The sequence below is a fragment of the Lichenostomus cassidix genome, unplaced genomic scaffold, assembly GCF_008360975.1.
Source record: "Lichenostomus cassidix isolate B80296 unplaced genomic scaffold, HeHo_3.0 HiC_scaffold_39, whole genome shotgun sequence".
In the NCBI taxonomy this organism is placed as follows: domain Eukaryota; kingdom Metazoa; phylum Chordata; class Aves; order Passeriformes; family Meliphagidae; genus Lichenostomus; species Lichenostomus cassidix.
The window spans coordinates 165,657-185,420 of NW_028147446.1; the positions used below are offsets into that span (position 1 = coordinate 165,657).

At 57.9% G+C, this 19,764-nt stretch overlaps 2 protein-coding genes across 2 annotated transcripts in view; both read right to left on the reverse strand.

Moving 5' to 3' along the window:
- EMC10 (ER membrane protein complex subunit 10) overlaps positions 1 to 8,378 on the reverse strand; it is a 10,399-nt gene extending 2,021 nt beyond the window's left edge. The window contains exons 1-6 of the mRNA XM_085045826.1: positions 8,240 to 8,378; positions 6,890 to 6,947; positions 5,706 to 5,818; positions 5,517 to 5,624; positions 3,817 to 3,998; positions 2,148 to 2,241 (exon numbers count right to left, since the gene is read on the reverse strand). Coding sequence (XP_084901952.1) covers positions 2,148 to 2,241; positions 3,817 to 3,998; positions 5,517 to 5,624; positions 5,706 to 5,818; positions 6,890 to 6,947; positions 8,240 to 8,350 — 666 coding nt within the window. The 5' untranslated portion in view covers positions 8,351 to 8,378. The remainder of the gene's footprint in view (positions 1 to 2,147; positions 2,242 to 3,816; positions 3,999 to 5,516; positions 5,625 to 5,705; positions 5,819 to 6,889; positions 6,948 to 8,239) is intronic.
- A 1,105-nt stretch (positions 8,379 to 9,483) lies between these two features.
- LOC146422599 (acrosin-like) lies at positions 9,484 to 18,714 on the reverse strand. The gene is made up of 5 exons (XM_085045764.1): positions 18,585 to 18,714; positions 17,165 to 17,350; positions 13,237 to 13,478; positions 11,019 to 11,395; positions 9,484 to 9,815 (listed from the first exon to the last, which is right to left on the reverse strand). The coding sequence occupies exons 1-5, from the start codon at positions 18,653 to 18,655 to the stop codon at positions 9,492 to 9,494; spliced, it is 1,200 nt and encodes a 399-aa protein (XP_084901890.1). The 5' UTR covers positions 18,656 to 18,714; the 3' UTR covers positions 9,484 to 9,491.
- Between the last annotated feature and the right edge of the window lie 1,050 nt (positions 18,715 to 19,764).

A 19,764-nucleotide genomic window follows, 5' to 3' on the forward strand; every position in this document is an offset into this window, starting at 1 on the left:
TGTGATTGGTGAGTTTTGGGTGTTTTTTGGGGTCTGTAGGATTTTCGGGGTGGTTGGGATGTTTTTTGGGGTCTGAAGGATTTCGGGGTGTTTTTTGGGGTCTGCAGGGTTTCAGGGTGTTTGGGGTGGCTTTTTTGGGGGGGTTTGGGGTGTTTTTTGGGGTCTGTAGGATTTTCAGGGTGTTTTTTGGGGTCTGTAGGATTTTCGGGGTGTTTTTTGGGGTCTGTAGGGTTTTTGGGGTGGTTGGGCTATTTTTTGGGTTCTGTAGGGTTTTGGGATTTTTTGGGGGTTTTTTGGGGTATTTTTTGGGGTCTGTAGGGTTTTGGGGTGGTTGGAGTGGGTTTTTTGGGGTTTTAGGGTGGTTGGGATGTTTTTGGGGTCTGTAGGATTTTTGGGCTGTTTTTTGGGGTCTGTAGGGTTTTGGGATTTTTTGGGGGTTTTTTGGGGTATTTTTTGGGGTCTGTAGGGTTTTGGGGTGTGATTAGTGAGTTGTGGGCATTTTTTGGGGTCTGTAGGGTTTCGGGGTGGTTGAAGTGGGTTTTTTGGGGGGTTTTGGGGTGGTTGGGGTGTTTTTTGGGGTCTGTAGGATTTTTGGGATGTGATTGGTGAGTTGTGGGTAATTTTTGGGGTCTGGAGGATTTCGGGGTGGTCAGGATGTTTTTGGGGTCTGTAGGGTTTTGGGATTTTTGGGGGTTTTTTGGGGTCTGTAGGATTTTTGGGGTGGTTGGGCTATTTTTTGGGATCTGTAGGGTTTTGGGATTTCTTGGGGGTTTTTTTGGGTATTTTTTGGGGTCTGTAGGGTTTTTGGGGTGGTTGAAGTGGGTTTTTTGGGGGGTTTTGGGGTGGTTGGGGTGTTTTTTAGGGTCTGTAGGGTTTCGGGGTGTGATTAGTGAGTTTTGGGTATTTTTTGGGGTCTGTAGGGATTTTGGGGTATTTTTTGGGGTGTTTTTTGAGGGGTTTTTGGGGTGTTTGGGGTGGTTTTTGGGGTCTGCAGGATTTTTGGGCTGTTTTTTGGGGTCTGTAGGGTTTCGGAGTGTGATTGGTGAGTTTGGGGTGTTTTTTGGGGTCTGTAGGATTTTGGGGTGTTTGGGATTTTTTGGGGGGTTTGGGATGTTTTTTTGGCTCTATAGGATTTTCACGGGTTTTTTGGGGGTCTGTAGGGTTTTTGGGGTGGTTGGGCTATTTTTTGGGGTCGGTAGGATTTTGGGATTTTTCAGGGTTTTTTTGGGGTGATTTTTTGGGGTATTTTTTGGGATCTGTAGGATTTTGGGGTGGTTGGAGTGGTTTTTTTGGGGTTTCGGGGTGGTTGGGATGTTTTTTGGGGTCTGAAGGATTTTCAGGATGTTTTTTGGGGTCTGTAGGATTTTTGAGGTGTGATTGGTGAGTTTTAGGTATTTTTTGAGGTCTGTAGGATTTCAGGGTGTTTGGGATTTTTTGGGGGGGTTTGGGATGTTTTTTTGGGTCTGTAGGAATTTTGGGGAATTTTTTGGGGTCTGTAGGATTTTTGGGGTTGGGATGGTTTTTTTGGGGTTTCAGGGTGTTTGGGGTGTTTTTTGGCATCTGTAGGATTTTTGGGGTGGTCAGGATGGTTTTTTGGGGGGTTTTGGGGGGTTTGGGGATTTTTTGGGGGATTTTGGGGTGTTTGGGGCGTGGGTTTGGGGTTTCAGCGTGTTTGGGGTTTATTTTTAGGGTTTTGGGGTGTTTCTTGGGGTTTCAGGGTATTTGGGGTGTATTTTTGGGGTTTCAGGGTGTATTTTTTGGGTTTTGGGCTGTTTGGGGTGTATTTTTGGGGTGTTTCGGGTATTTGGTGTGGTTTTTTGGGGTTTCAGGGTGTTTGGGGTGTATTTTTGGGGTTTCGGGGTGGTTTTTGGGGTGTTTTTGGGTTTTGGGGCGTTTGGGGTGTATTTTTGGGGTTTCAGGGTGTTTGGGGTGTATTTTTTGGATTTTGGGGTGTATTTTGGGGTTTCAGGGTGTATTTTTGGGGTTTTCAGTATGTTTTTTGGGGTTTCAGGGTGTTTGGGGTATTTTTTTGGGTTTTTGGGGTATTTTTGGGGTTTTTGGGGTATATTTTGGGGTTTTTGGGGTATTTTTGGGGTTTTTGGGGTATATTTTGGGGTTTTTGGGGTGTATTTTGGGGTTTCTCTCACGTATTTGGCGAAGAAGGATTTCTGCTCCTGCGGGTTCCTGGCGCGCTGAGCCTGCTCCTGCTCCAGGTGACGGATGAACGCCGCTGTCTCGGGGCTGGGGACAGCGGGGACAGTTTGGGGACACGTGGGACATGTAGGGACATGGGGGGACACATGTGGACAGTGGGGACAGTGTGGGGACATGTGGGGACAGTGTGGGGACAGTTTGGGGACAATGTGGGACACAAGGAGACAGTGTGGGGACAGTGTGGGGACATGTAGGGACACCTTGGGGACAGTGTGGGGACAGTGTGGGACATGTGGGGACAATTGGGGACAGTTTGGGGACAATGTGGGACACAAGGGGACAGTGTGGGACACAAGGGGACAGTGTGGGACAGTGTGGGGACAGTGTGGGGACACCTTGGGGACATGTGGGGACAGCATGGGACAGCATGGGGACAGCATGGGGACAATGTGGGACATGTGGGACAGTGTGGGGACACCATGGGTCACCCCCCGGGCCACCCCTGCTGTGTCCCCACAGTGTCCCCACAGTGCCCCAATGTCCCATAGTGTCCCCAAGTGTCCCCACAGTGTCCCAATGTCCCACAGTGTCCCCAAGTGTCCCCAAGCTGTCCCCACAGGGTCCCCGTGTCCCTGTCACCCACGTGGCAGCAGAGGGTGGCACGAGGCCACCGAGGGGGTGGAGACTGCTGGGGCAATGTCCCCACTGTGTCCCCAATGTCCCCAATGTCCCTGCTGTCCCCAGTGTCCCCAGTGTCCCCCCATGGCCCAACGTCCCCAGTGTCCTTTGTGTCCCCAAGTCCCCAATGTCCTCAATGTCCTGTGTGTCCCCAAGTCCCCATGTCCCCACTGTGTCCCCAATGTCCCCAATGTCCCCAGTGTCCCCAATGTCCCCAATGTCCCCAATGTCCCCAATGTCCCCAATGTCCCCAATGTCCCCAGATGTCCCCAATGTCCCCAGATGTCCCCAATGTCCCCAGAGTCCCCAATGTCCTCAATGCCCCCAATGTCCCCAACTCCCCAGTGTCTCCAGTGTCCCCATGTCCCCACTGTGTCCCCAATGTCCTGTGTGTCCCCAAGTCCCCAATATCCCCCATGTCCCCATGTCCCCCAACATCCTCAATGTCCCCAAATGTCCCCATGTCCACAATATCCCCCATGTCCCCCATGTCCCCACTGTCTCCAATGTCCCCAAGTCACCCATGTCCCCAAATGTCCCCAATGTCCCAATGTCCCCATGTCCCCAGTATCCCCAGTGTCCCCAATGTCCTGTGTGTCCCCAATGTCCCCAATGCCCCCAATATCCCCGATGTCCCCAAGGTCCCCAATGTCCCCAGTGTCCCAAATATCCCCCACATCCCCCAGTGTCCCCAATGTCCCCAATGTCCCAATGTCCCCCATGTCCCCATATCCCCATGTCCCCCAATGTCCCCAATGTCCCCAACGTCCCCAATGTCCCCACTGTGTCCCCAATGTCCCCACTGTGTCCCCATTGTCCTGTGTGTCCCCAACATCCCCAATGTCCCCACTATGTCCCCAATGTCCCCAGTGTCCCCACATCCCCCAAGGTCCCCAGTGTCCCCAATACCCCAATATCCCCCATGTCCCCCAATATCCCCCACTATCCCCAATGTCCCCCTGTCCCCCTGTCCCTGTCCCTCACGTGGCGGCCGGCAGTGGCTGTCTCAGTGCCACCGAGGTGTTGAAGAGCTCCAGGTCCCCATCGTCCACCTGGCTGCCGCGGCAGGTCCCCAGCGGTGTCACCTCCCCCAGGGCCACCACGTTCCCTGCCACGTCCAGGTGCAGCGACAGCTGGTCTGACAGGTGTGACTCCAGCAGGGCACACTGGGGACATTGGGGACACCAGTGAGGGGACATGGGGACATTGGGGACAGCGGTGAGGGGACACTGGGGACATGGGGACACCGTCAGGGCACACTGGGGACATTGGGGACAGTGTCAGGGGACATGGGGACACGGGGACAACAGTCAGGGCACACTGGGGACATTGGGGACAATGGTCAGGGGACACTGGGGACATTGGGGACAGTGTCAGGGGACATGGGGACACGGGGACACGGGGACAGCGGTGAGGGGGACATGGGGACACGGGGACAGTGGTCAGGGGACACTGGGGACAGCGGTGAGGGGACACTGGGGATATGGGGACAGCAGTGAGGGGACATGGGGACATTGGGGACACCGAGGGACATTGGGGACATGGGGACACCGGTCAGGGCACACTGAGGATGTGGGGACAGCGGTCAGGGGACATGGAGGGACACCGAGGGACACTGGGGACAGCAGTCAGGGGACATGGGGACACTGGGGACAGTGGTCAGGGGACACTGGGGACATGGGGACAGCAGTGAGGGGACACTGGGGATACTGGGGACACTGGTCAGGGGACATGGAGGGGTACTGGGGACACTGGTCAGGGGACACCGAGGGACATGGGGACACAGGTCAGGGGGACATGGAGGGGCATTGGGGACATTGGGACACTGGTCAGGGGACACCAAGGGACACTGGAGACATGGGGACACTGGTCAGGGGGTGATTGGGACATAGAGGGACATTGGGGACACTGGTCAGGGGACATGGAGGGACACTGGGGACATAGGGGGACATTTAGGGACAAGGGGTGATGGGGACATGGGGGACATTAGGGGACATGCGCTGATGGGGACACGTGGGGACACGTGGGGACATGTGGGGACATGGGGGTGATGGGGACATGGGGACAGGGACACAGGGGGACACACGGGATATTGGGGACATGGGGTGACATGGAGGGACACAGGGGGACATGGGGGACATTGGGGACACTGGTCATGGGGACATTGGGGACACAGGAGGACATGAGGGGACATTGGAGGACACAGGAGAACAGGGTGACATTGCAGGCAGAGGACAGGGGGTGACAGTGGCACAGGGTGACACGAGGGGACACAGGGTGATGGCACTGAGGGGACACAGAATGATGGCAGGAGCAGGGTGACAGTGACATGGGGACAGGGAGGGTGACAGGGAGGGTGACAAGGACAGGACACAGGGTGACACGAGGGTGACAGTGAGGGTGACAGGGACAGGACACAGGGTGACACGAGGGTGACAGGGAAGGTGACAAGGACAGGACACAGGGTGACAGTGAGGGTGACAGGGAGGGTGACAAGGACAGGACACAGGGTGACACGAGGGTGACAGTGAGGGTGACAGGGACAGGACACAGGGTGACACGAGGGTGACAGGGTGACAGGGACAGGACACAGGGTGACACGAGGGTGACAGCGAGGGTGACAGTAAGGGTGACAGGGACCGGACACAGGGTGACACGAGGCTCAGGCTGTCCCTGTCACTCACCGCCCGCACGAAGGAGGTGACAAACTCGGTGCCACCACCCTCCTCGCCGGGTCCCAGCGGCCTGCGGGGGACACGAACCCGGTACAGCCCGTCCCGCGCTGCCACCTCCTGCGGGGGACAGCGCCACCTCGGTGTCACCTCAGTGTCACCCGGTGTCACCCCAGTGTCCCCTCGGTGTCCCCATGTCACCCTGAGGCGGGCGCGCTCCTCGTCCCCCAGCGGCTTCTGGCTCAGGGTCAGCGCAGGGTCACCGCCGGAGCTCAGTGACAATGTCCCTCGGCGCCGGAACCGCGGCGTGTCATCTGCGGGGACATGGGGACATTGGGGACAGCACTGTGACACGGCCAGCAGCGCTGGAACCGGCTGGGGGACAGGGTGGTGGCACTGGGGACATCAGGGACAGCCCTGTGCCACGGCCAGCAGTGCTGGAACCGGCCAGGGGACAGGGTGGTGGCACTGGGGACAGCTCTGTCCCTGTGTCTACAGAGTCATCGCTGACCCAGTGTCCCCAGAGCCACCCCAGTGTCCCCAGTGCCACCCCAGTGTCCCCAGAGCCACTACAGTGTCCCCAGAGCCACCCCTGTCCAGGTGTCCTCAGAGCCACCCCTGTCCGGGTGTCCCCAGTGCCATCCCAGTGTCCCCAGAGCCACCCCGGTGTTCCCCAGAGCCATGCACATGTCCCCAGTGCCACCCCTGTCCCAGTGTCCCCAGAGCCACCCCCCTCACCATGTCCCCAGAGCCACCTCAGTGTCCCCAATGCCACCCCCAGCCTGGTGTTCCCAGTGCCACCCAATGTCCCCAGAGCCACCCCTGTCCCAGTGTCCCCAGTCTTGTCCCCAAGTGTCATCCCCCCAACCCAGTGTCCTCCACTGCCACTCCCATTCCCATGTCCCCAGTGCCACCTCCATGTCCCCTGTCCCCTCACCCAGCTCCACACAGCTCTCAGTGTCCCTGTCCCTGTGCCCAAGTCCCCTGTCCCCATCCCTGTCCCTATCCCCATGTCCCCATCCCTGTCCCCATCCCTGTCCCCATGTCCCCATGTCCCCATGTCCCTGTCCCTGTCTCCATCCCCATCCCCATCCCTGTCCCCATGTCCCCATGTCCCTGTCCCCATGTCCCCATGTCCCCATGTCCCTGTCCCCATGTCCCCATGTCCCCATGTCCCCCTGTCCCCATGTCCCCATGTCCCATGTCCCCATGTCCCCTCGCTGTCCCCTCGCTGTCCCCATGTCCCCATGTCCCTGTCCCCATGTCCCCATGTCCCCTCGCTGTCCCCATCCCTGTCCCCATGTCCCCATGTCCCCATGTCCCCATGTCCCCATGTCCCCATCCCTGTCCCCATGTCCCCTCGCTGTCCCCTCGCTGTCCCTCACCCAGCTCGAAGGAGTGCTCCAGGCTCAAGCTCACCCGGCAGCTCTCGGTGTCCCCAGGCTGTGGGGACAGAGAGGGACACAGAGGGGACAGCGACATTAATGAATATTAATGAGCCAGAGCACTGCATGAATATTAACGAGCTGGCAGCGAACAGAACCTAATTAGCGCCTCATTAGCATTAACGAGGGCAATGATTAAACCCAAACTGCGCATTGCTTCATTAATATTAATGAGGGAATAGATAATTAATACTAATGAGCACGTGGCCCAGATCGGCTTCATTAATATTAAGGAGCGCATAGATAATTAACATTAATGAGTGCATGGCACAGATCAGCTTCATTAATATTAATGAGAGGGTACTTAATTAATATTAATGAGGACGTGGCACAGCTAGACCATCGCAGTTAGTGAAGGACACGCCCCTCATGAATATTAATGAGCTGGCATTAGACAGACCCTAATTAGCGCCTCATTAGCATTAACGAGGTCAATAATGTAACCTGAACTGTGCATTCCTTCATTAATATTAATGAAATAATAGGTAATGAATATTAATGAGCGTGTAGCCCAGGCTGGCCAGCTCTGCTTCATTAATATTAATGAGGGAATAGCTAATTACTATTAATGAGCACGTGGACATAGCAGCTTCATTAATATTAATGTCGAATAGGTAATTAGTATTAATGAGCTTGTGGCTCAGATCAGCTTCATTAATATTAATGAGGGAATCGATAATTAATATTAATGAGTGCATTGCCCCAGCTCGGCTTCATTAATATTAATGAGGTCAGCACGAGACCACGCCCATCGGAGACACTAGTGCTCATGAATATTAATGAGTTGGCATTAGACAGACCCTAATTAGCGCCTCATTAGCATTAACGAGGTCAATAATTTAACCTGGACTGCTCATCCCGCCATTTATATTAATGAGAGAATAGGTAATTAATATTGAGAGAATAGGTAATTAATATTCATGAGCGTGTGGCCAGGCTGGCCAGATCAGCGCCATTAATATTAATGAGGGAATCGATAATTAATCTAATGAGTTCATGGTCCAGCTAGCAGCTCAGCGCCATTAATATTAATGAGGGAATTGATAATTACTATTAATGAGTGCACGGTCCAGCTGGCCAGCTCAGATTCATTAATATTAATGAGGTCAGCACGAGACCACGCCCACCGCAGGGTTAGTGGAGGATACCGGTAACTCTCCCCGGTAACTCACCCTCTTCCGGTACCGGTAACTCACCCTGTTCCCCGTACCGGTACCGGTAACTCACCCCTGGTAACTCACCCTGTTCCCGGTACCGGTAACTCCCCCTGTTCCGGTCCCGGTAACTCACCCTGCTCCCGGTCCCGGTCCCGGTAACTCCCCCCCGGCAGCTCCCGCCGCCCCCCAGCACTGTCCCCACGGCGAGCAGCGCCAGCAGCGGGACAGCCACGGGCGCCGCCATCTTGGGCCGCGCGGCACGCCGGGAACGGGGCGGGGCCAGCACGGGATGAGCCAATGGGGAGGGAGGGGCGTGGTCTGAGCAGGGGGGCGTGGCTCCGGGGAAGGGGCGTGGTTTCAGGGAAGGGGCGTGGCTTCAGTTGAGGGGCGGGGCCAGCGCATGGCCAGCCGCTTGGGCGTGACGTCATCGTCAGCCCCAAATTCCAGCCCTGTCACCCCCAGGATGGACAGATGGACATCTCCGGTCACCCCAGGATGGACAGATGGACATGTCCGGTCACCCCCGGGATGGACAGATGGACATCTCCAGTCACCCCCGGGATGGACAGATGGACATCTCCGGTCACCCCAAAACTCCCTGTCACCCCCAGGACGGACAGACAGACCCCCCCAGTCACCCTAAGAACTCCCAGGCACCCCCAGGATGGACAGATGGACATGTCCGGTCACCCCTAGAATGGACAGATGGACATCTCCGGTCACCCCCAGGATGGACAGATGGACATCTCTGGTCACCCCAGAATGGACAGATGGACATCTCTGGTCACCCCCAGGATGGACAGATGGACATCTCTGGTCACCCCCAGGACGGACAGATGGACATCTCTGGTCACCCCAGAATGGACAGATGGACATCTGTGGTCACCCCCAGGATGGACAGATGGACATCTCTGGTCACCCCCAGGATGGACAGATGGACATCTCCGGTGACCCCCAGAATGGACAGATGGACATCTCCGGTCACCCGCAGGACGGACAGATGGACCTCTTTGGTCACCCCAAAAACTGTCACCCCAGGACGGACAGACGGACCCCTCCAGGCACCCTCTGGGACCCCCTAATCACCCCTGGGGACACCCTGGTCACCCCAGGTCACCCCTGGGACCCCCGAGACCCCCTCATCCCCCATCCCACCCCCCAGGGACAGCAGATCGATTCGGGGAAAATAATTGGGAAATTGGGAAATTGTGAAAACAGGGAATTTTATTCCTCCCCCGGTGCCGCGGAGGGCTGGAGCTTCACCCCCGGGAGAAGAACCACCGGGACCACCGGGAACTGTCCATCCGAGCTCCGGGAGAGCGGCGAGTGTCCGTCTGTCCGTCTGTCCGTCTGTCCGGTCAGTGTCCATCCCCGCCGGGCGCCGCTCAGCCCCGGGGGTGGCGCAGGAAGCGCAGCAGGTCCCGCAGCACCGTGAAGAACTGCAGCAGCACCGGCACCGGCGGCTCCGTACCGGCTGTACCGGGGGTCCCGGCTGTCCCGGTGGTCCCGGTGGTCCCGGTGGTCCCGGGGGTCTCGGGGGTCTCGGTGGTCTCGGGGGTCACACCGCGCTGTCCCAGCTGCAGCAGGAGCCACTCGCTGAAGTGCCACGTCGGGGTGAAGACGCAGCCGCCGCCCCAGCGGGTCACCCCCAGCAGCCAGAAGTGCTCCGAGTCGGGGTCGCGACACACCAGGGGACCGCCGCTGTCACCCTGCGGAGGGGACAGCGCCGTCAGGGGCGGGGCGCGCTCCCGGCAACGCTCCGAGCGCGCTCCCGAGGCGGGGAAGGGAAGGGGAAGGGGAAGGGGAAGGGGAAGGGGAAGTTTCAAGGAAGTTTCAGAGACGTTTCAGGGAAGTTTCAAGGAAGTTTCAGGGAAGTTTCAGGGAAGTTTCAGGGAAGGGAAGTTTCAGGGAAGGGAAGTTTCGGGAAGGGAAGGGAAGGGAAGGGAAGGGAAGGGAAGGGAAGGGAAGGGAAGGGAAGGGAAGGGAAGGGAAGGATAAAGCAGCCTCAGGCCACAGAAGGAGATCGGGGTTGGGATGGCAGCTCTGGGACACCGGAAGGGGTTGGCAGCCTCGGGATATGGGAACGGGAACGGGAATGGGAACCGGAATGGGAATGGGAACGGGAACGGGACAGGAACGGGAACTGGAATGGGACAGGAACGGGAACGGGACGGGAATGGGAACAGGACAGGAACGGGAATGGGACTGGGAATGGGAAAGGGAACGGGAACGGGACAGGAACGGGATAGTGCTGGGAACGGGAACGGGACAGGGCTGGGAACGGGAATGGGAACGGGAACGGGACAGGGACAGGGACAGGGACAGGAACGGGAATGGGAACTGGAATGGGAATGGGAACGGGAACGGGAAGAGGAACGGGAATGGGAACGGGAACTGGAATGGGAATGGGAAGGGGACGGGAACGGGAACGGGACAGGGACAGGAACGGGAACGGGAACGGGAATGGGAAGAGGAACGGGAATGGGAACGGGAACAGGAACAGGATAGTGCTGGGAACGGGAATGGGAACGGGAACGGGACAGGGCTGGAAACGGGAATGGGAACAGGAACAGGAACGGGAATGGGACAGGAACGGGATAGTGCTGGGAACGGGAACGGGACAGGAATGGGAACGGGAATGGGACAGGAACGGGATAGTGCTGGGAACGGGAACGGGACAGGAATGGGAACGGGAACGGGAACGGGAACGGGACGAGGCCGGGAACGGGAATGGGAACGGGGGCAGGAACGGGATAGTGCTGGGAACGGGAACGGGAATTGGAACGGGACAGGAACGGGAACAGGAACAGGTCAGTGGCAGGAACGGGAACGGGAATGGAACGGGAACGGGAACGACACGAGCCGGGGGTCCCGGAGGTCCCGGGGGTCCCGGGGGTCCCTCTGTCTCTCACCTGGCACGGTTCCGCCCCGCCCCGCGCCAGCTCGGCGCACACCTGAGCTTCCTGGCCGCCGCACGCCTCGGGCTGGAGCAGCCGAACCTCAGCCTCCTGCAGCACCTCCCGCCGGGCCTGGGCTGGGGGCGCCGCCGTGAGACCCCCGAGAGCCCCTGAGAGCCCACACACCTGGGGGACACCTGGGATACCTGGGGGACACCTGGGACACCTGGGACACTTGGAGTACACCTGGCATAACTGGGATACACCTGGGGTACAGCTGGGACACCTGGGACACACCTCAGTCACAGCTGGGACACAGCTGGGACACACCTGGGATACACCTGGGACACCTGGGATACACCTGGAGTACAGCTGGGACACCTGGGACACACCTCAGTCACACCTGGGATACACCTGGGATAACTGGGATACACGTAGGGTACACCTGGGATACACCTGGGACACACCTGGGACACATCCGTGTCACAGCTGGGACACCTGGGACACACCTGGGATACACCTGGGACACCTGGGACACACCTGGGACACACCTGGGACACACGTGAGACACCTGGGACACACCTGGGACACAGCCGAGGCCGCTGTGGGACCCCAGCCTGACCTTGAAACACACCTTGGACACACCTGGGACACCTGGGGTACCTGGGACACAGCTGGGACACACCTGAGTCACACCTGGGATACACCTGGGACACTGCTGGGATACACCTGACACACCTGGGACACCTGGGACACTGCTGGGATACACCTGACACACCTGGGACACCTGGGACACACCTGGAACACACCTGGAACACACCTGGGACGCAGCTGGGACACCTGAGACACATCTGGGACACACCTGGGACACACCTGGGACACACGTGAGACACCTGGGACACACCTTGGACACACCCGAAGCCGCTGTGGGACCCCAGCCTGACCTTGAAACACACCTTGGACACACCTGGGACACCTGGGGTACCTGGGACACAGTTGGGACACACCTGGGACACCCGAGACACACCCGGGACACACCTGGGACACAGCCGAGGCTGCTATAGGACCCCAGCCTGACCTCGGGACACAGGTGGGACACCTAGGACACACCTGGGACACACCTGAGACCGTGGTGAGACCTTAACCTGGCACTGAGGCACACCTGTGCCCACGATGGGTTCCCCCAGCCTGACCTCGGGCACACCTGGCACTCACCTGTGCCCCCCAGGAACCCCCAGCCCCACCTGGAACACACCTGTGCCCATCCCAGCCCCACCTGGCACTCACCTGTGCCCCCCAGGATACCCCCAGCCCCACCTGCCGCTCACCTGTGCCCACCTCAGCTCCCCCCAGCCCCACCTGGCACTCACCTGAACCCCCCAGGGACCCCAAATCCCCCCTCAGACACACCTGCCGCTCACCTGCGCCCCCCAGGGATCCCCCCAGCCCGCGGCATAGCTCACCTGAGCCACACCTACTGCTCACCTGCGCCCCCAGCTCCCCCCAGCTCGCGATGTAGCAACCCCGGAGATGCTCGGGCCACACCTGGCATTCACCTGAGCCCCCCAAGGACCCCAAACTCCCCCTCAGACACACCTGCCGCTCACCTGAGCCCTCCAGGGACGCCTGTCTCTCACCTGCGCTCCCCAGGGATCCCCCCAGCCTGCGACATAGCTCACCTGAGCCCCCCAGGGACACCTGGAATTCACCTGAGCCCCCCAGGGATCCCCCCAGCCCGTGACATAGCTCACCTAAGCCACACCTACTGCTCACCTGAGCCCCCCAGGGATCTCCCAAACTCGCGGCATAGCTCACCTGAGCCCCCCAGGGACCCCAAACCCTTCCCCAGCCCCACCTGTCTCTCACCTGAGCCCCCCAGGGATCCTCCCAGCCCGTGACATAGCTCACCTGAGCCACATCTGCTGCTCACCTGAGCCCCCCAGGGACCCCAAAATCCCCCTCAGACACACCTCTCTCTCACCTGAGCCCCCCAGGGATTCCCCCAGCTCGCGGCATAGCTCACCTGAGCCCCCCAGGGACATCTGGCACTCACCTGAGCCCCCAGGGACCCCAGACCCCCAAACCCCCATTCAGCCACACCTGTCTCACCTGTCTCACCTGCCGGGCCCATCTCCCAGCCCGCGGTGTAGCAGCCCTGCAGCCTCCCGGCGCTCAGCCGCTCACCTGAGCCCCCCAGGCACCCCAAACCCCTCCCCAGCCCCACCTGTCTCACCTGCGGGGCCCATCTCCCAGCCCGCGGTGTAGCAGCCCCGCAGCCTGCCGGCGCTCAGCCGCTCCAGCCGCACGCAGCCCAGCTGCACGAAGTCGCTGCACTCGGCGGGTCGCTCCAGCCGCAGCAGCGCCACGTCCAGCGCGCCGTGCCGCGTCACCTGCCGCACCTGCCGCACCTGCGCCTCCGGCCCGGGGTCGCTCAGGTCGCTGGCGCCCAGAACCACCCGCCACGAGGTGACGTTGCTGGGGACAGAGGGGACAGCGGGGGGCAGGGAGAGAGGGGAGAGTCACCGAGCGTCCCGGAGCGTCCCGGAGCTGTCCAGAACTTTCCAGAACATCCTGGCGCTTCCCAGAACTTTCCAGAACATTCTGGAGCTTCCCGGAGCTTTCCAGAACTTTCCAGAACATCCCGGAGCTTCCCGGGACTTTCCAGAACATCCTGGAGCTTTCCGGAGCATCCCAGGACCGTCCTGGGGCTTCCCGGAGCTTTCCAGAACTTTCCAGAACATCCTGGAGCTTCCCGGAGCTTCCCGGAGCATCCCAGAACTTTCCAGAACTTTCCAGAACTTTCCAGAACATCCCAGCCCATCCCGGTGCCTCCCGGCACTTCCCGGAGCATCCCAGAACTTTCCAGAACATCCCGGAGCTTCCCGGAGCATCCCGGGGCTTCCCAGCCCATCCCATCCCAGAAGTTTCCAGAACATCCTGGAGCTTCCCGGGGCTTCCCAGTCCATCCCAGCACATCCCGGGTCATCCCAGAACTTTCCAGAACATCCCAGCATATCCTGGAGCTTCCCGGCATCATCCCGAGACCATCCTGGGGCGTCTCGGGGCTTCCCGGAGCTTCCCGGAACTTCCCAGCCCATCCCGGTGCCTCCCAGCACCTCCCGGAATATCCCGGGATCACGCCGGGACTATCCCGGGACAATCCCGGAGCATCCCTGGGAGCATCCCGGAGCTTCCCGGGGCGTTCCGGTGCTTCCCCGGGCAGTCCCGAGACCATCCCGGGGCATCCCGGAGCTTGCCGAGAGCATCTCCAGAGCATCTCAGAACATCCCGGAGCATCCCGGGACTATCCCGGGGCTTCCTAGAGCGTCCCGGGACAATCCCGGAGCGTCCCGGGGCATCCTGGAGATTCCCAGAGCATCCCCAGAGTATCCCAGCACATCCCGGAGCTTCCCGGTGTTTCCCGGAGCATCCCAGCGCATCCCCGAGCTTCCCGGAGCTTTCCGGGGCATCCCGGAGCATCTCTCGGACCATCCCGGGATAATTCCGGAGCATCCCTGGGAGCATCCCGGAGCTTCCCGGGGCATTCCGGTGCTTCCCCAGGCAATCCCGGGATCATCCCGGAGCATCTCAGCCCATCCCGGGGCATCCGGGAGCATCCCCAGGGCATCTCTCGGACCATCCCAGGGCATCCTGGAGATTCCCGGACCATCCCAGAGTATCCCAGCCCATCCCGGACCATCCCCCGAGTATCTCAGTCCATCCCGGACCATCCCCAGCCCATCCCGGGATCATCCCGGTTGTTCCCGGCGCGTCCCCCGCGCCCCCCGCCGGTCCCGCTGCGCGCTCCCGCCCATCCCCATGCTCGCTCCCGCCCGCTCCCGATTCTCTCCCCAAAATCCCAACTTTTAAAACCCTTGAACTCTCCCCATTCCAGCGCCCCGCAGGCAGAATTTTTCCCCCAAAATCCCCTCCTAAATCTCCACTTTTAAAACACTTAAACTCTCCACATCCCAAAGCCTCACGGGTAAGAATTTCTCCCCAAAATACCATCTCAATTTCCTTATAAAATCCTTAAAATTTCCCCATCCCAGAGCCTCACAGGCAGGAATTTTTTCCCCAAAATCCCATCCTAAATCTCCACTTTTAAAACCCTTAAACTTTCCCCATCCCTGCGACTTCCAGGCAGGAATTTCTCCCCAAAATCCCATCTTAATCCGCTCCCTCCCATCCCGATGCTCGCCCCAAAATCCCAACTTTTAAAATCCTTGAACTCTCCCCATTTCAGCACCCCGCAGGCAGGAATTTTTCCCCAAAATCCCATCTCAATTTCGTTATAAAATCCTTAAACTCTCCCGATTCCAGCACCTCGCAGGCAGAATTTTTTCCCCAAAATCTCATCCTAAATCTCCACTTTTAAAACCCTTAAATTCTCCCCATCCCAGAGCCTCACAGGCAGGAATTTCTCCCCAAAATCCCATCTCAATTTCGTTATAAAATCCTTAAAATTTCCCCATCCCAGCGCCTCGCAGGTAGGAATTTCTCCCCAAAATTCCATCCTAAATCTCCAGTTTTAAAACACTTAAACTCTCCCCATCCCTGCGACTTCCAGGCAGGAATTTTTCCCCAAAATCCCATCTTAATCGGCTCTCTCCCATCCCCATACTCGCTCCCGCCCCGATGCTCGCCCCCGCCGATCCCGACGCTCGCTCCCGCCCATCCCGATTCTCTCCCCAAAATCCCAACTTTTAAAACCCTTGAACTCTCCCCATTTCAGCACCCCGCAGGCAGGAATTTTTCCCCAAAATCCCATCTAAATTTCGTTATAAAATCCTTAAACTCTCCCAATTCCAGCACCTCGCAGGCAGAATTTTTTCCCCCAAAATCCCATCCTAAATCTCCACTTTTAAAACCCTTAAACTCTCCCCATCCCAGCACCTCGCAGGTAAGAATTTCCTCCCCAAAATCCCATCTCAATTTCGTTATAAAATCCTTCAAATTTCCCCATCCCAGCGCCTCGCAGGCAGGAATTTTCCCCCAAAATCCCATCCTAAATCTCCACTTTTAAAACCCTTAACTTTCCCCATCCCTGCGACTTCCAGGCAGGAATTTCTCCCCAAAATCCCATCTTAATCTGCTCCCTCCCATCCCCATACTCGCCCCCGCCCATCCCGATGCTCGCTCCCTCCCATCCCGATTCTCTCCCCAAAATCCCAACTTTTAAAACCCTTAAACGTTCCCCATTTCAGCACCCCGCAGGCAGAATTTTTTCCCCCAAAATCCCATCCTAAATCTCCACTTTTAAAACCCTTAAATTCTCCACATCCCACAGCCTCACAGGTAAGAATTTCCTCCCCAAAATCCCATTTGAATTACGTTATAAAATCCTTAAAATTTCTCCATCCCAGAGCCTCGCAGGCAGGAATTTTTCCCCAAAATTCCATCCAAATCTCCACTTTTAAAACCCTTACACTCTCCCCATCCCTGCGACTTCCAGGCAGGAATTTTTCCCCAAAATCCCATCTAAATCTCCCCAAAATCCCATTTAAATCTCCCCAAAATCCCATCTAAATCTCCCCAAAATCCCATCTAAGTCTCCCCAAAATCCCATCTGAATTTCCAGTTTTAAAATCCTTAAACTCTCCCCATCCCTGCGACTTCCAGGCAGGAATTTCTCCCCAAAATCCCATTGAAATTTTGTTATAAAGTCCTTAAAATTTCCCCATCCCAGAGCCTCGCAGGCAGGAATTTCTCCCCAAAATCCCATCTTAATCCGCTCCCTCCCATCCCGATTCTCTCCCCAAAATCCCAACTTTTAAAACCCTTAAACATTCCCCATGCCTGCGACTTGCAGGCGGGAATTTTTCCCCAAAATCCCATCTTAATCTCCCGTTCCCATGCTCGCTCCCTCCCATCCCCATACTCTCTCCTGCCCCGATGCTCGCCCCCGCCGGTCCCGATTCTCTCTCCCGCCGGTCCCGATGCTCGCTCCCGCCCCGATGCTCGCTCCCACCCCGATGCTCGCTCCCGCCCATCCCGATGCGCGCTCCCGCCCATCCCGATGCTCGCTCCCACCCATCCCGATGCTCTCTCCCGCCCCGATGCTCGCCCCCGCCCATCCCGATGCTCGCCCCCGCCCATCCCGATTCTCTCTCCCATCCCGATGCTCGCTCCCGCCCATCCCGATGCGCGCTCCCGCTCACCCATCGCTCCGGAGGCAGCGCGCGGCCGTGAGCACCCAGGCCGGGGCGATGAGGCTTCCCCCGCAGACGTGGCCGCTGCCCGCCCGGCGCGGGTCCTGCACGCTGACCAGCCCTGGCCACGCTCCGGCCGCTGCCCGAGCAGGGTGGCTGAAATCCTCCGCCATGGGCCGCAGACCGCACGTGCCGCTGGGGACAGGGACAGGGACACTGAGCGGGGGGACGGGGATGGGGACAGGGACATTGAGCGGGGCGGGACGGGGGGACGGGGACAGGGGGACAGGGATGGGCACAGGAATGAGGGGAGAGGGGGACAGGGACAGGGATAGGGACAGGGGGACAGGGACACTGAGCGGGGGGGACAGGGATGGGGACGGGGACATGGGGACAGGGGGACAGGGGGACAGGGGAGAGGGACAGCGATGGGGACAGGGATAGGAACAGGGACAGAGGGACAGGGGGACAGGCACAGGGATAGGGGGACAGGGACAGGGATAGGGGGACAGGGACAAGGGGACAGGGAGAGGGACAGGGACAGGGATGGGGAGCGGGAGACAGGGAGATGGACAGGAATGGGTACAGGGACAGGGATAAGGGACAGGGGGACAGGGACAGGGATGGGGAGAGGGGGACAGGGACAGGGATACGGACAGCGACAGCGACAGAGGGACAGGGATATGGACAGGGGGACAGGGATAGGGGGATAGGGACAGGGATGGGGACACCCCACACAGGGACAGGGACAGCGACAGGGACAGGGACAGGGATAGGGACAGGGACAGGGACAGGGACAGGGACAGGGATAGGGACAGGGACAGGGACAGGGATAGGGACAGGGACAGGGACAGGGACAGCGACAGGGACAGGGACAGGGATAGGGACAGGGACAGGGACAGGGATAGGGACAGGGACACCCGACACAGGGACAGCGACAAGGGGACAAGGACAGCGACACCCCCAGGGACACAGCTGAACCCCCCGGTTCTGCCTGACCGCTGTGCCAGGGCGGGGACAGGGACATGGGGACAGGGACAAAGGGACAGGGACACGGGGACAGGGACACGGGGACAGGGACAGGGACACGGGGACAGGGACAGGGACAGGGGGACAGGGACACGGGGACAGGGACAGGGACACGGGGACAGGGACACGGGGACAGGGACAGGGGGACAGGGACATGGAGACAGGGACAGGGGGACAGGGACAGGGACATCCGACACAGGGACAGGGACAGCGGGGACAGCCCAGGGGTCATGGGTGACCACAGGGGACCCTCGGGGACACCCCAGGGACACCCCAGGGGACCCTCGGGGACAGCCCAGGGGTTATGATTGACCACAGGGGACCCTCAGGGACACCCGAGGGGTCATGGGTGACCCCAGGGGACCCTCGGGGACAGCCCGGCCCCTCGGGTGTCACCTACTCGCAGGTGTCCCAGGTGCCCCAGCAGGGCCCAGCCAGGGCCAGCAGGACGAGGAGGGACAGCAGAGCCATCGCGGGGACACTGTGACAGCAGCCAGCCCCAGCCGTGTCCCCTGCTGTCCCCTGCTGTCCCCTGCTGTCCCCTGCTGTCCCCCCGAGCCCCGCCCCGGGCTGATGTCACAGCTGAGCGGGGACAGTGACAGAGCCGTGGAACGGCTGGCGATGTCCCCAATTCGCGGCGATTCCATCGCTGTCCCCGCGGCAGCTCGGACACTGAATTCCTCCCCAAAATCCCATTTAAATTTCGTTATAAAATCCTTTAACTTTCCCCATTTCTGCACCTCGCAGGCAGGAATTTATTCCCAAAATCCCATTTAAATTTCGTTATAAAATCCTTAAACTTTCCCCATTCCAGCATATCGCAGGCAGGAATTTCTCCCCAAAATCCCAACTTTTAAAACCCTCAAACTCTCCCCATTTCAGCACCTCAAAGCAGGAATTTTTCCCCAAAATCCCATCCAAATTTCCAGTTTTAAAACCCCTAAACTCTCCCCATTCAGCGCCTCGCAGGTGAGAATATCTCCCAAAAATCCTATTTAAATTTCATTATAAAATCCTTAAAATTTCCCCATTTCAGCACCTCGCAGGTAAGAATTTCTCCCCAAAATACCATCTAAATTTCGTTATAAAATCCTTTAATTTTCCCCATTTCTGCACCTCCCAGGCAGGAATTTTCCCCCAAAATCCCATTTAAATTTCCAGTATTTCGTGCAAAACGAAAATAAAAAATAATCCAACAAGCCAAGGGAGTTAAATTTCAACCCAAAGAGGAACTTTATTAATTTAGCCTAATTTAATTTAATTTATTTCTTTTAATTATATTGATTTTAATGAATGAATTTAGCCTAATTTAATTTTATTTATTTATTTTAATTGTATTAATTTAAATTAATCAATTTAGCCTAATTTAACATATTTATTTTAATTTTTAAAATTCTTTCTGGTTTTCAGGATTTTTATGATTTTTTCCTGGTTTTCAGGATTTTTATTATTTTTTTCTGTTTTTCAGGAGTTTTAGGAGATTTTCTGTTTTTCAGGATTTTCATGAGTTTTTTCTGTTTTTCAGAATTTTTATGAGTTTTTTCTGTTTTTCAGGATGATTTTTCCTGTTTTTCAAGATG

Coding starts and splice junctions, on each gene's coding strand:
- LOC146422599 (XM_085045764.1), bottom strand. CDS start 18,655: ATGGCTCTGCTGTCCCTCCTCGTCCTGCTGGCCCTGGCTGGGCCCTGC. Junction 11,396..13,236: donor CTGGGAGATGGGCCCCGCAG/GTGAGACAGGTG, acceptor GGTGTGACTGAG/GTGTGTCCCAGGTGTCCCAG. Junction 9,816..11,018: donor GCGGGGCGGAACCGTGCCAG/GTGAGAGACAGA, acceptor TCCCCTCCGCAG/GGTGACAGCGGCGGTCCCCT.